The sequence below is a fragment of the Salarias fasciatus genome, chromosome 1, assembly GCF_902148845.1.
Source record: "Salarias fasciatus chromosome 1, fSalaFa1.1, whole genome shotgun sequence".
Classification (NCBI taxonomy): domain Eukaryota; kingdom Metazoa; phylum Chordata; class Actinopteri; order Blenniiformes; family Blenniidae; genus Salarias; species Salarias fasciatus.
In genome coordinates this window covers 35,508,470-35,522,860 of record NC_043745.1, presented here as the reverse complement: position 1 = coordinate 35,522,860, position 14,391 = coordinate 35,508,470, and the positions used below count along the sequence as shown (strand labels likewise).

Sequence of the window (14,391 nt, the reverse complement as noted above, 5' to 3'; positions counted from 1 at the left end):
AGGGTTTGACTAGCTCATTGGTATTATCTGATTTCAGAGACATAGCTTATTGTTTCTTCCAAAATTCTGTTTTATACATAACAGAGCATAATGTTTTATATCTTCTGAAACTGTTAACTACATATCAAATAAGTACTCACTATTAAAACAATTGGAAAATATACATCATTATACAAACAAGTGTTAAATACTGGTTTCCTGCCCTGGTTTCCTCTGATGGCTTTCCAACCAACACCTGTTCTATCCATTAGCCAACCAGCAAACCAATCCAGCACCAAATGATGATGGGTATCGGCTCAGGATGACGATGCACCGCACTCATCTGAAGCTGGCTGTTAATCTGCTTTTGGCGTTGGGGTTTATAGTGCATTAGCATGATTACCGCGTGTGTCAGCTGGTCGCAGGAGGTGGAGGGTTCCATATCGGAGATATCGATGCCTGAGCTGAAGGATGGAGTGCGGCTAATGGAGACTTAACTACAGTAATTCCAACTTCAGGATTGGCTCAAATGCTTGGCAGAGTGGGATTGCAGAGGATTTAAATGAGGTAACTGAGATGTAATGAAAATATGCAGGATTTGTGGCTTCCATAATGAATATCTTGACACGAGGCCAGGACGCTGTTTTGACGCTGTCGTCATGCAGAAGAACCAACAACCAGTCGCTTAACACTGAAAGCAGGACCGTGCGGCCACCTTAACTCAGACACTATCCTCGATGTGAAGAACTTCATCACATCTAATTGTAATTAGCTTGGCTTTTAGCACTTGATCTCTTGATGAATTTCTCCCCTTTTTTCTTTTTTTTTCTGCTTTTTGCTAGTTCTCCACAGCTTTTTCAGACACCCTAATTCTTTCTGTCACTCTAATTTCAATTTCTACTGTATATTTAATTTTTCATTTTTTTTTTTAAATTGCATTTAGTTAAAGTTTCTTGTGCTGTCAGTCTAATACGGTAGTAATGGAGCTTTTTCTTTCGTGCTGTAGCGGCACTGAAAAGTTTTCATTTGCTTTTAATTATAACTTGCTTGACCACACAAAATAAAAAAAAAAAAGAAATTATCTGTAATATACTTATTTATGCCTACTCAGTCACACACTTTCACGTGAGTAAGTTCATATCCTACTACCGGTCTATCAATTATTTCATACAAGCACAAATGAGCAATATCTGACTCTATTGTTTCTTAAAAATGGGTGCCATTCTTACCTCTGATGATGCTACTATGTTGATTTTATTTTAATATGCAAGTACGTCACACTCATAACCGTCAAAGGTTTATTTCTTTAACAAAAATTGCATTTGAAAATTTGAGTGGAAAAATATTGACTCAATAAATGGAAGCTTGATGTGCTGAATACTTGAACAGCGCCTGTGCAACTTCATGGAGCAACATGTAAATCACCTGCAGTATCAGAGAGAGACAGAGCGCCGCACTGCAACTGAAAAGCATTCTGCACTTCTCAAAATCAGCTCCCTTACACAGAAAGAATTGAAATTCTTTTCTGATAATGATCCGTCTCGCCTACTGTAAATTATAACCAAAAGCAATGTAAACGCTCGCTGTTTGGTCTTCTGACAGTATTTGCACTGCAGTCTGTCCAGAGCGTGATTCTTCTGTTTACTGCATGTGTTGCAAAAGCCATATCTTTTTTTTCTTTTTCAACCAAGGCTGTGAAGTCATTTGTCAAAGCTCGGACACTTGCATATGGACGTATGGAGAGACAGGATATATGGCGTCTATTTGATTAAGCAGAGCTTTGACAAAAGAGCCGGTACAGTAGAAAGACAGGCGCAGCTCTGTGGGTTTATGCTGCATGAAGCTCATCCTGAGGGACCAGCGTCTAGTTGGAATTTCAAGCAGTCTGAAGCACAAAGAGAGCTACCAGTGCCACTGCTGCTGGAAACCAGAGCTGTTTTCAGGTCACTAACGGATTCACTGTACGGGATGCAGATTAACACCTACATCTTATTTTTTTTTTTTAGACAAATTATCATGTGAAAGCGTGGAAAACTCTGGAAACTAAGCATATGCTGTGCTGACTAAGAAACTCAAAGCCATCCAATCATAATAAGCCTCAGCATTCATTTCAAATCATTCAAACCAATGAGTCAACGCAAAACCAATTAGAACACTCCGTGCTGTTTGTTGAAACATGCACTCAATACAACATCGAATTCACAAAACAGGCATGTAATTTCATTAAAGCGTAAGAGGAACACTGAAAAATAACATTTTTGTGAACAAGATGAGTCTACACTGAGTAAAACAGCGGATATGTAACTGGCTGCAACACATCTGATTAGATGGTGTCAAGTAGTTTTCATCCCAGCATGCCATTTCACTCTGAGAATGTATGTATGAGTCATGACCTCGAATAGTCAATAAATGTGATTTCCTAATCATAAGCTGACACAGTCACTCACACACTGGGTGTATGTTATTTGCAGGAAATGATGCTAACGCTATGGCTGAACTCACAGGTCCACAGTCAAAAAAAAAAAAAAAATACTGTTCTTCAACTGGAAAGATGTCGAGTGTCGAGTGTGGATTGCTGGCAGCACTGATCTGAAAGCCTGCTGGCCTTGTTCAACTTGCTATTTCCTCGCTCTCAGAAACTTACTGATGTGAGTGACTGAAGGGCTTTTAGACAAATCAATGCTTTTTTTTGATAACTAACATAGATCAGCTCATGATAAAATTCAAGCGGAACCAACCTTATGACCACATTAATACCCGACAGAGCCGAACTGGACACAGACGTCTGCTTCTCAGGACTGTAGTGAGCGTCAAATCCCAATAGCTCTCATGTGTTTCATATGATTTTGATAAAGTTCTTCTATGAGGACACCATTTAGTCTAAAGTCCCTCAGATCAACTTCTCTGTTTATTCCATATTCTTATTGTCTCATAATTGATATGCAAAAACTTCTAGATAGTTAAAGATTTTAATCCATTTGCTGTTTACATCATGCAGAACATGTTACTGGATTTCTCTGTATTTTATGAGAAATTTTGTGTCACAGTGTGGGTTTGCTTGTCCAACAACCCATTTTTTCATCTCGGTGTCACTGATCCCAGCCAGACGTGCACACGCACGGGGAGAACATGGAAACTATGCAGGAAAACTCGCAAGCCTGGACTCAAAGCAGGTATAGCCTCAGTATGTGCTCCCTTTATTGACATGTGATTGTAAATCACAGAGGACAAGGCTGTATGCGAGCCCTAAAAATGGTACGTATTCAGGTGTACTCAAGCTCCTGCATTACAGCTGAGATACGCCTGATTACAACTTCATATGCCTGACTACAGGAGGGGTGTGTTGCTGTAATCAGGCCTGAATACAGGTCTTTTCAAGCAGTGACAGTAGGCTTATTCATGTGTTGAGATGAATTGGATGAACAGATGAGTCTCAAACAATGCATTACAGTGGTAAGAAAAATATGGCTTGAGCAGAAACATAGAATCAAGACATGAACTCGACAAGCAGAGGTAGCAGTTGATAACAATAGATGGATAATAAAGACAATGAAGGGCGGAGACACAACACACTGAGCAGAGGAGGACAACACATGGATGAGACAGACATTCAGCACACAACGCACATCGAGACATGACCCGCAACACAGGAAGACAACCAGCTGAGACAAGACAGAAAACATGAGAAGCAAGAAAACACTGAATGCGTCAAGACTTTCCAGACCAGAAACAGCATCAACAATAAAAACATGATGAGATGCCAGACTGGAGGACATCAGGCTCCATGAGGGAATGACACGTCGGGAAGACATGGACAAGATGAAACACTTCATATAAGCTTGATTACATCCAATCTTTTTCTGGATTAGTCCACATGGAGTCCACAGAAATATAGACACTACTGTCCACCAAAATCTCATTCAAAATACAATGGGAAGTGATGAAGCTCCTGCTGCCTGGACAATAAATTCCCCAAACACTTTTAGGAACATCATATACAGAATAAAGATGTCTTTTAGCTGCTACACCTATTTTTATGCAGGTTTTTAATACATGAGATGTTCTGTGGACTGCAGCTTTTTTATTTGGCATAAAAGAACAAGACCGTCTCTTGAAATCCACGTGCTCCCTGAGTTCTAAGTTGCGAATGAAAAAAATACCAGACACAACAACCCCGGATCTCTCCACATGTACATGCTCACATAAGGCTGATGGAGCGGAGAACAAAGCCAGCTTCCCCCAACCCCCCCTCTACACAGACATTATTTAGCCTGGCATGTTATGAATCTATTATAAATCCTTTCACAGCATGCTGGTGAAGAATAGCCTTATGTGATAATGTAGTGAAAAGCTATCGCGGTGCAGCAGATGCCCGGCGTCGGAGTGGGAGTGCGTCCCTTGACAAGCCTTCCACAAGCTGGGTTCATTGACATGAGCACTCCGGGGACAGCCGCGGAATCAGAGCTGTACGGCTGCTGCCTCGCCGCTCCCCCTGTGGCCCGGCCGGAGGCGCACCGAGGGGCCTTTCATCCCCGAGAATGAAACAATACCAGCGAAGCTTCACACAATCACATCCAGGAAAGAACAAATAAATGTGGCCATAAACATGCAGAAAATGAGATTCAATCAAAGAGCTGCTGGAGCAGATGATTGCCTGTGATAGCGTATGTGATCTCTACAAATAACCGGCATGTACTAAATGTAGGTTATCCTGGGAATAGTGAGAGCATCAGAGGGAGGAGGAGGAGGAGGAGGAGGAGCAGGTTATCGTCGGTGTAATTAGATACACGGATCTCATTTTGTAATAGTTTTCATTTTCATGTGTCTTTGTTCAATTTTATCAACATTTATAGGATTAAATAGGTTTTAAAATGGTATGTATGAGTACTAGAAACAACTGGTCATTTTTGTCATATTTAAAGAAACTAGGTAAAATAGAAAAAAATTATGTTGAAAAGAAATAATTTTAGCTATAAAATCGCCACTGTTAGAATACATTTATTAACAAATTTTGAAGATTTTTCAGACCTTACACTTAGATACATGTATTTGTATGTATGTGTATATCAGTATCTAAGTCTTCATAGTTGTGTACACATTGAATACAAATGTATCTATTTTGTGTATTTTTATATTTGGAAAATGTTTATTTTTACGTCTTTGATTGCCCGACATTTTTAGAGCAGAGAGCCCAAGACTACCAAGGATTTACTGATTTTTACAGACTTACAGAATATTTGGCTCTGTGAGTATCTAAACGCCAAACCGGCGAAAATAGAGTAGACTCTCTTCTTTCATCTGGAATAAAGTTTGTTTTTCCATTCTTCAGTTATCAGCAGTAGAACACAGAAACATAGGTTTCACTAAAAACACCTCTCTGACCAAAACTGTTGTTCATAAAAAGCTCATTTTAAGTAAAACAATGACTCTGATGGGAATATTTTTTGCTTTTAGGGGGGCAACTGAAGCATCTGAACAGTGATTTCACTCTATAAAACAAAAAAAAAAACAAACAAAAAAAAATACTGAGAAAGGGATTCTGACCACAAAATAATCCTTCATTTACATACATGACAAAAATATTATACCTTTTTACAGTTCCAGTTCTGTATGTATGCTGTTGAAGCGTGTGTGTGTGTGTGTGTGTGTGTGTGTGTGTGTGTGTGTGTGTGTGTGTGTGTGTGTGTGTGTGTGTGTGTGTGTGTGTGTGTGTGTGTGTGTGTTGAACTACAGGTTGCGCTGATCCCAGACAGTTGCAACCTGAGTTAGTGAATCTGTGTATTCTCATCCTGGCTTCTTCTTTTGTGCAACCAAGTACCGTAATCCTTGAACCCTCTTGTTTTGGATTGGTTAAGTCCGGCTCAGTCATGTATCCTGGATGAATGAGTCTTTCTTTTGTTCAACAGGTGCCTGAGCTTCACGAGCTGAGCTGGAGGGCCGGGGGTGGGTGGGGGCGGGGCACCGGTCCACTCTCACCACTCAGCGCAGGTTGAGTTGATGGAACGTTCCTCTCTGGGGCGCCGTTGGCTCATCCAAACCTCGGTCTCCATTGTCTTCTCAGCACATCTTTATGTACATACAGCGTGCGTGCATGCATGTTTGTGTGCGCATTAACAAACCCATACTGCTACTACTAAATTGATTTTTTTGTGAGTATGTATTTGCATTTTGTGTTTGCTTTGACATGTCTGGAACTTTTTTTTTTTTTATCAAGAAATACATAGCTACATTTTTCTAGCTTGTTTATAGGACAGCAGCTAGGAGAAGTGACAAAACCAAAAAAAGTGAAATTCACAGGAAATTGAAGATGTTATAATCCTTCCTCATACAGTACTCATGCCACGAATGGCTGCCTGGGTGTCCACCGCATGAAATTCCTTATAAGGGCGACTGTACTTGGCCAATAAAAAATATCCTGATTGTAATTCTAATACCATAAACTTGTTGAAGCTTTCAGCTGTTGTTTTTTAGTTTTACAAAGAAACAAAGATTCCAAAAAACCACAGTATATTGAAGTCAGCTTGACTTCTTTGTGAAATGCTGCATAGCAGCAGATGGAATATCGGACGGCTCGTAAACATCCCGGACTTCCGAATTTCAGGATAAATCTGTCTTTGGCTGAATTCCACTTCACGGTTTTTAACTGCCTCAGTGACCTCCAAATGCTTTTTTTTTTCTTTTTTCTTCAAGGAGCAACCAGTTCCCCTTGAAAGTCCATAATGAAATTCTGTCTGACGAAATCCGCCAAAAAGCGCCCCACCATTGATGTAGTTAGTGAACCAGCTCTCCTTACATGCACAGCTGGACTGGGCTTTGGGTGAAGATTTTATGTTGGAAAATTCATAATCAAAGGATGTCGTACAAAAAAAAATCATATCAAATGTGGAAAAGACATAAAAAGATCTCTAAAAATCCCAGTTCTGTTTCTAAACATGATTCTGATAACAACTTTTATTATAAACTTATATATTCAGTACATGAGTCAGATATGGTCTTATCATTCATTGATCAAGTGGCCGTGTTTCCCTTTTTCTAGGGAAGCTGATGTTTGATTTTTTTTTTTTTACTGTTATTTGATAATGATGTGATTGCCATTAGATGAACTGGTGAAGAACTTTCAAAATAAGAGGATTGTAAGCATCAATGAAAATTAGTAAAGTTAAGTCTGTGTCTGTAACTTAAACCAAAACCTGAAATACAAATGTTTTCATTTCATTGCTTATCTACAACTGAGTATGTATACAATATGAATATGTGTAATATATGATATATTATGTCTATAGCAAACAACTAAATTCACTCTGTTCTGCATATGGCATATTTAACGACTTCAGTACACAGTCCAAGCACGTTCACAGACAGAATCATTCACACACCAACGGGGGCTATGCAGGCTCACACACACACACCATGAAGAGCAACTCCTGAATTGGTGTTTTACCACTGGACACATGGGCTGGCTCAGGTGGAGGATCTGACCGATTACTCTGGGATTGGGAAACAACTGGTTCTACCAGCTGAAGCACAGAAACTCGCTGGTGGATCATTTTCTCAGGGATTGATTTTCATCTCCATCTATCCAGAGGCATAAATATAAGAACGAAAAAAAACTTGACTGAAGCAAGAAGAAGGGAAATCAGGAAGATACAGTACATCGAGGCAGAGAGATTTTTATTATCCATTTACATGTCTGTTGCGCTACCATAAATCCTCTTACAGTAGCCGGGGCTTTTATTTTTCTCAACTGTAGGTGGCACCAGGCTTTTAATGGAAGGAGGCATGTGTGAGAGAGAGGCTTATATTTTAAAATTTTCAAAAAGAACAGAAAGATCCTTTGTGTCAGTTTGAACCCAGTAAAATGTACTGTAAATGTACTTTTTCAATCGATGTGAAAAAATGAAATCTCAACATTGAGTTTAATGTTTTCTCTCCCTCTGCCATTTTTACCGGACGCGTGTAATACACCCAGTCGCCATACCAGGAGGACTGGCGCTGTAGCACAGACTACTGTCAGTACAGTGCCGTAGCGCTTCACAGAAGAAAAAAAAAAGACAAAAAAAAAAAACAAGCTTGTATTGGGAGGCGGCTTTTATGAGCTTTCTTCAAAGACGCACCCGGTCATTAAAGGAGACGGGCTTTTAATGGAATACAGGCCATTATTAGAGGATTTACGGTAGATAAAAAGTCATACCAGTGGTGGCCTCCAGAGTTACATGCTTATGGCACTCAGTAGTTTTAGTAGCCTGTTGGTGAATCTAACTCTCACTGTCTATGCCAATGTTCGCGTACTCCCGTAGAGCGAGTTGTTCTTTACAAGCATATTTTTGTGGTTTCGTTACAAAAGTAAACAGTGCCACCTTGTGGCTTCACATGCTATTGCATTAAGTATTTCTGCTGTTTCTGTGTAGATGGACGTCATTTTCAAAACCTTGCCATTGAAACGCAAAACCTTTCTGGAAAAAAAAATGCCGGAACGATGCTTTTTCTTTTGAACCACTGTGTAAACACGGTTGAAAATCCTTTTTTGTTTGTTTGTTTGTTTGTTTGTTTGTTTGTTTGTTTGTTTGTTTTTTGGGTTGTGGGCTCACATATAAATATTAGGTATAAAAAAATGCATCACATTCTGCACAACTGTCAAGTTTTCCCAGTGCGCATAACACTGTGTCAAAGGCAGAATTCCCATCATTAAACTCATTCAACTGCACGTTTCCCATGACTGCTATATGGTTTATTCCACTATAAAGATATCCTTGTATGTTTTCCTTTGTGAAAAACTGATATAAAAGTAAGCAATCAGCCAGGAGAAAATACTGCTTTCTTGTGTTGCACCACTTTAGATGCTTGGGATTTTCTTGAACAGTAACAAACTTCGCAAAGAACCAGATTTTGACGAGAACAGTGCAGCCAAGGCGACATGCAAACAGTAAAAAAAAAAGGAACATAAGACATATTTGTCAAAGATATATTTATCTGATGAAGAAAATGAATCCGCTAACTCAACAATTTATGACACAAAGAGGTAATTTGTACTTAAAAGTGTGAATTTTGAAGAAATATACAAGAAAACATCAGTTACAAGATTACTAATAGCATTTTTACAGAGGTGGCTGGGCAAGATGTGAAAATGCTGAGGAAACCGGCCTCCAGAAGGCGCTGCAAAACGGGAAAAACATTCACTTTCAACGTAATTATTTTAAAACCAGCTATCACTATTAACCCTTAAAATGGAAAATAATGACATTGGTTCAAATGTAAAGCAGTGTCCAATTACAAATAGCTTATGCATGGAGTTATCCAAGTTATCCAAATTGTTTCATGTTGATTGTTAAATGATGTGTTACTCTTATTCTTTGTTCACTATGATATTATTATTTCGTGGTCAGGCTGTTTAATGGTGTTTCAGATTCTTTTTGTATTTATTTGTTTTTTTCGTTTGTTTTTTTTTTGTTGACATGCCACTTAATCTGCGTGCTTATAATGTAAATGAAAAACAGTGGTATTGGATTTATTTTGTAACGGATGTAAATTGCCAAGGGAGGTGACTGAAACAGTGACTGCACAGATTATGAGAGCGTGAGTGCTTATCAACTTTACTAGAACATTAAAAAAAAAAGGCAGGATTTAAAAGGGTTAAAGTTGTTGGGTTCTCCTCGCATTAACAACGTCCCTGAACCATAGAGTCCATGGATCCATCCCTATTCTCTCTTTTTCTTTGACTTGCTTCTGAAGTCCAGCTCCATTCATACAAACTGCACCATCTCCACCCTCACATTACATTCATTATCGGCCCACCCGTCCCTAATAAGTGGGTTACAGATGCCCTGGAGACAGGGCTTTGCAGAATCACAGAGCCCCGGGCGTTAATGCTGATGTGACGAGTTCATGTCAAAGTCAGGAGGAGAAACTTCTTTTTTTTTTTTTTTTTAATCTCATACATAATACCCCTCAAACTGCACTGATAACATGCAAGATAATAACCGGGCTCAGCCAACATGCATGGAGTGCTGCAGCAGATCTATTCATAAAACAAAATAATAGAAAACAAACATAAGCATGCAATTCTAATGGAATGGCTGATGGAAAACACCGCGGACTGAGAATAAAATGAGCTTATTTGCTTGTGTGTGGGGGTGAGGCTGGTGTGTGTGTGTGTGTGTGAGAGAGAGAGAGAGAGAGCGAGAGAGAGAGGCAGGTGGAAAGGGGGAGGGGTCTGGGGTGGTCCAGACAGTCGCTCCTTGTGTACCTCACACACTCAGCCTCTGCGCATCATTTAAGGGAAGCTCGGCTGTCGCTTTCAGCGGCAGCCTCTCTCTCCGCGCGGCTGCTCAGTAATACCACCGCTCCTCCAACACTTTCTTTCCATCCACCCTTCACATACATATGTACCTTTTTTTTTTTTTTTTTCCATCCTAGTCCTACATTTTTCCCTCAGTTATCCCTGTAAATCCAGCCGCTGAAGTTGATCGCGTCTCCGCGCAGATTGATGGAATATACGGCGGATCTACCCGGCGCGGCGCATTCATCCTCTCTCCAGAGCGCACCGTGGAAAACGTTTCAGGACTGAAAAAAAAGAGAAGGAGAGGGAGAGGGAGAGGGAGAGAGGGGGGAAAAAAAAGGAAAACAAACCGGGTTTCATGGACGCATCATGAGAAGACTACAACTACTAACAAGGTATAAGTGAATAACTGAGCATGCACTTTGAGCTTTCCCTGCACCATTCAGACCCAATTACGCAAGCCCGATTTCTCCTGTTATTCCATCAACACTTGCGGCTGGGGTGGGATCCGCTCGTCTGTGCTATATTGTCTTATCGCAGCGTTGGGTGAGGGTGTCTGCATCACGGAGAATCAGCGGTGTTAGAGAGGTGCTGCCTTTTCCCTTCGCTGTGTGTTTGAGAATATCCTCTCATATCAGCCCAACTCGACCGTGTTTCCATCGGAAGTCAGTATTTTGTTGAGTATAAAGAAAAAAAAACATCATCATTTTTCATCTCCTCTCACACAAGCTGATGGCTTGGAGACTCTCAATCCGGCCAGAGTAAACACATAAATATGCTTTTATGAAGCAGTTTTTTTTTTTTTTTTTATGTAGGCCTATGTATTTTTTCATATTTTTAAGCACCAAAATTTGATGTAAATTTTAAAAAAAGAAAAACAGATGCATTATTCTGGTGAGCCTTATTTTATTAAAACAAACAAAGTTTTCTGGATCATGGCCCCAGCTTATCCTCTTGTTATTTAAAAACCCTCATGTAAATTTCCCCCTGATTATTTAAATCTTCCCTTACAGCACTGATTCCCCTTGACGTGACATTGGCAGCGCAGTTTAAAACTATTGTTTGCCCTCCTGAACCAGCTCAGACTTTATTGTTTCTTCATGAACAAGTGGTATACAGCACTGTGCATCGACTCTCCAATCAGGCCAAACTGTTCCCTAAAGTAGATGCAGACATGCTGGAAGAGAAAGAGGGGCTATAGTGGATGCATAGGGTGTGCTGCAGTACTACTTGGTGAATAGTCTTCAGTACTGATCGTTCTAGTAACTTTTATCTGATGCTCAACATTGAAAAGTATCACTAGAGCGTATGAAAACATTAATGCATGCAGACATATCTTATTTGAGTATTTTATGTCCTCTGCTGCTGCATGGGTTTGTCAGTCAGTGTCAAACTTAATCTGTTGTGATTTTCAGAAATTAGACTGGTGCAGTGGAGGAGGAAATAGTACGCTGGGTCTCATGGCTACTGAATTAATTGCAAACTGTACCTCAGCATATAGTTAATCGTTAATATTCCTGTTATACAAGTACGGAAATCAATGAAATTACAGTTCCTGCACTTGCAATTAAAAATACCATAATCTGTTTTGTACTTATTATTTGACTTACTGATGACTCCTCAGTTTGAAAATCAATATCAATACAGTTTTATGTTTGGTAATTATAACTGAGTGAACGTATAATTTCAGTGTCAATCTATGTGATAATAATACGATATATTCATGTAGTAAATAAGCAGCTTGTTGTTATTGTACACAGATTAAAATCAGGGATATTTTCCAAAAAAAAAAAAAAACTGTGGTGATCTAATGAACTAAAATTTAAAATTGTCTTTATGATTAAAATCACAAATAATGCTGTGTTTGCAGGGAGGACCTGGCATGGACCGCTGTGTCTAAATGAAGTGGTTCAGCCATGCAATGTTCCTGGAAGGCAGTGATTCTGCTGGCCTTGGCCTCCATTGCCATCCAGTACACGGCCATCCGGACACTCACCTCCAAGCCTTTCCAGCTGTGCCCGCTGCCCAGCCCCCAGAACTGTGGCCTGGGAGGCCAGGAGACAGAACCGCCCTTTGAGCGTGGAACGGCAGGCGGCGGCGGCGGCGGCTGCGATGACTATCCGTACTTTTCCATCAACGCCACGCGTAAAACGCATATCCTGGTCCTGGCCACCACGCGCAGCGGCTCCTCCTTCGTGGGGCAGCTGCTGAACCAGCACCAGGAGGTCTTCTACCTGTTCGAGCCGCTGTACCATGTCCAGACCACGCTGATTCCGCGGCTGTCGCACAGTCGCAATGCCGCGGATCGGCGGGTGATGCTGGGCGCGAGTCGAGACCTCCTGCGCAGCCTGTACGGCTGCGACCTCTACTTTCTAGAGAGCTACATAAAGCCGACCCCCGCGAACCACACCACGGACAAACTGTTCCGCCGCGGCGCCAGCCGAGCGCTGTGCCAGCAGCCGGTGTGCGATGCCTTCAGCCCCGCCGATGTCAATGTGGAGGAGGGGGACTGCGTGAAGAAATGTGCCACTCTGAACATGACCTTAGCGACGGAGGCCTGCCGTGAGAAGCGGCACGTGGCAATCAAAATCGTCCGGGTGCCGGAGATTGGAGATTTACGCGCTCTGGTCGAAGACCCCCGGCTGAATATCAAAGTGATTCAACTCGTCAGAGACCCGCGTGGCATCTTGTCGTCGCGGATTGAGACGTTCAGGGATACATATCGTCTGTGGCGTATTTGGAGGGCCACAGGGAGAAGGCCCTATAATCTAGACTTGAGTCAGCTTACAGTTGTCTGTGAAGACTTCCTCAGTTCTGTTTCGACCGGTCTTAGCCATCCCTATTGGCTTAAAGGGAAGTACATGTTGGTTCGATACGAGGATTTGGCCAGAAATCCGCTTCTAAAGACAAAGGAGATCTATGACTATCTGGGGCTGCCTATGGATAAAAACGTGGAAGACTGGATACATGCAAACACTCGAGGCAGCAATGAGCCCTCAGCCAAACACAAGTTTGGTACAGTGAGGGATTCGGCGGCCAATGCAGAGAGTTGGCGTTTGAAACTGTCTTATGATATGGTAGAATACACTCAGACTGTGTGTCAAAAAGTACTTCACCAGCTGGGATACAAGGCTGTGAAATCAGTAGAGGAACTGAAGAATATGTCCCTCTCACTGGTACAGGACAAAACTTTTGTACCTTTTTTGTAACAAAGATAGTTCTCTAATGACTATTTTTGATATATTTATAATTATTGCCTTATAAGTTCCTTAGTTTGTCTTATTTCTGTCATTTTGTTTCTTCAAATTTGCACTAAAAGATTTTGAATGCACCAAGGGAACTCCGGATTATTCCCCAACGTTACAGAACAGCACATTTTCAACACAAAGTAATCAAACAAGCTAGTTTACAAGTATCTCATGATTTAGTTTTTCCATGAAGCGAGCCGATACAAGGCGCTGTCTCGATTCATTTCCTGTACGCAAAGATGTTGTTTCCACCAAATTAAAATGTTGCCCTTAAAAAACACGAGAATTTGGAAGGGATTCAGTGGAGCCAACATGTTTCTGTTAGACCTGTGATGGCTTATTTTGACTACTGTGCAATAAATAGTGAATGTCGCAGTCAACCTTTACACCACTATGGCATTTCTATCCATGTGGGAAGAAGGGAGGAGAAACTTCTGACAGATGCAACGCTCGCTGAGGATAATTGCAAACAATTAATAGGCTCTCAAGTTAAAGGGACAGAATCCCATTGGAGGTCAGGAGGATTTACAGCCATCTGGAATAGACAAACACAGTAATGAGAGGTAATGCTGGAATCCGCACGTCTGCAGAAAGCTGTGGAAAACATCATCTCTTTCAGGGTTATTACAGCAAGAGAAATCATTATTTTAACATCATGTATCCAAACAGAGACTGAATAATTATTCTGAAGTCTTTATTTATCACTTACTTTTAATTTCCAGCATCATCATATTCTAAATTGTTAAGCCTTCACTTTCCACAGCCTTTATTGTTTTCAATTAAAATGTTTATGACACTGTTTTCCATTTGTGATCTTGAGTCATCAATTTAAAGGTAAAACAGTTCTTTGTTCTCCCGGTTTTCCAAATGAGAAAAGACAATCCAGCG

The 14,391-nt window shown here is 40.8% G+C and overlaps 1 protein-coding gene across 1 annotated transcript; it reads left to right on the top strand.

Annotated features, from left to right (window-relative positions):
* The first annotated feature begins 10,586 nt into the window (after positions 1 to 10,586).
* chst1 (carbohydrate (keratan sulfate Gal-6) sulfotransferase 1) lies at positions 10,587 to 14,113 on the top strand. The gene is made up of 2 exons (XM_030097281.1): positions 10,587 to 10,650; positions 12,126 to 14,113. The coding sequence occupies exon 2, from the start codon at positions 12,172 to 12,174 to the stop codon at positions 13,462 to 13,464; it is 1,293 nt and encodes a 430-aa protein (XP_029953141.1). The 5' UTR covers positions 10,587 to 10,650; positions 12,126 to 12,171; the 3' UTR covers positions 13,465 to 14,113.
* The last annotated feature ends 278 nt before the right edge of the window (positions 14,114 to 14,391 follow it).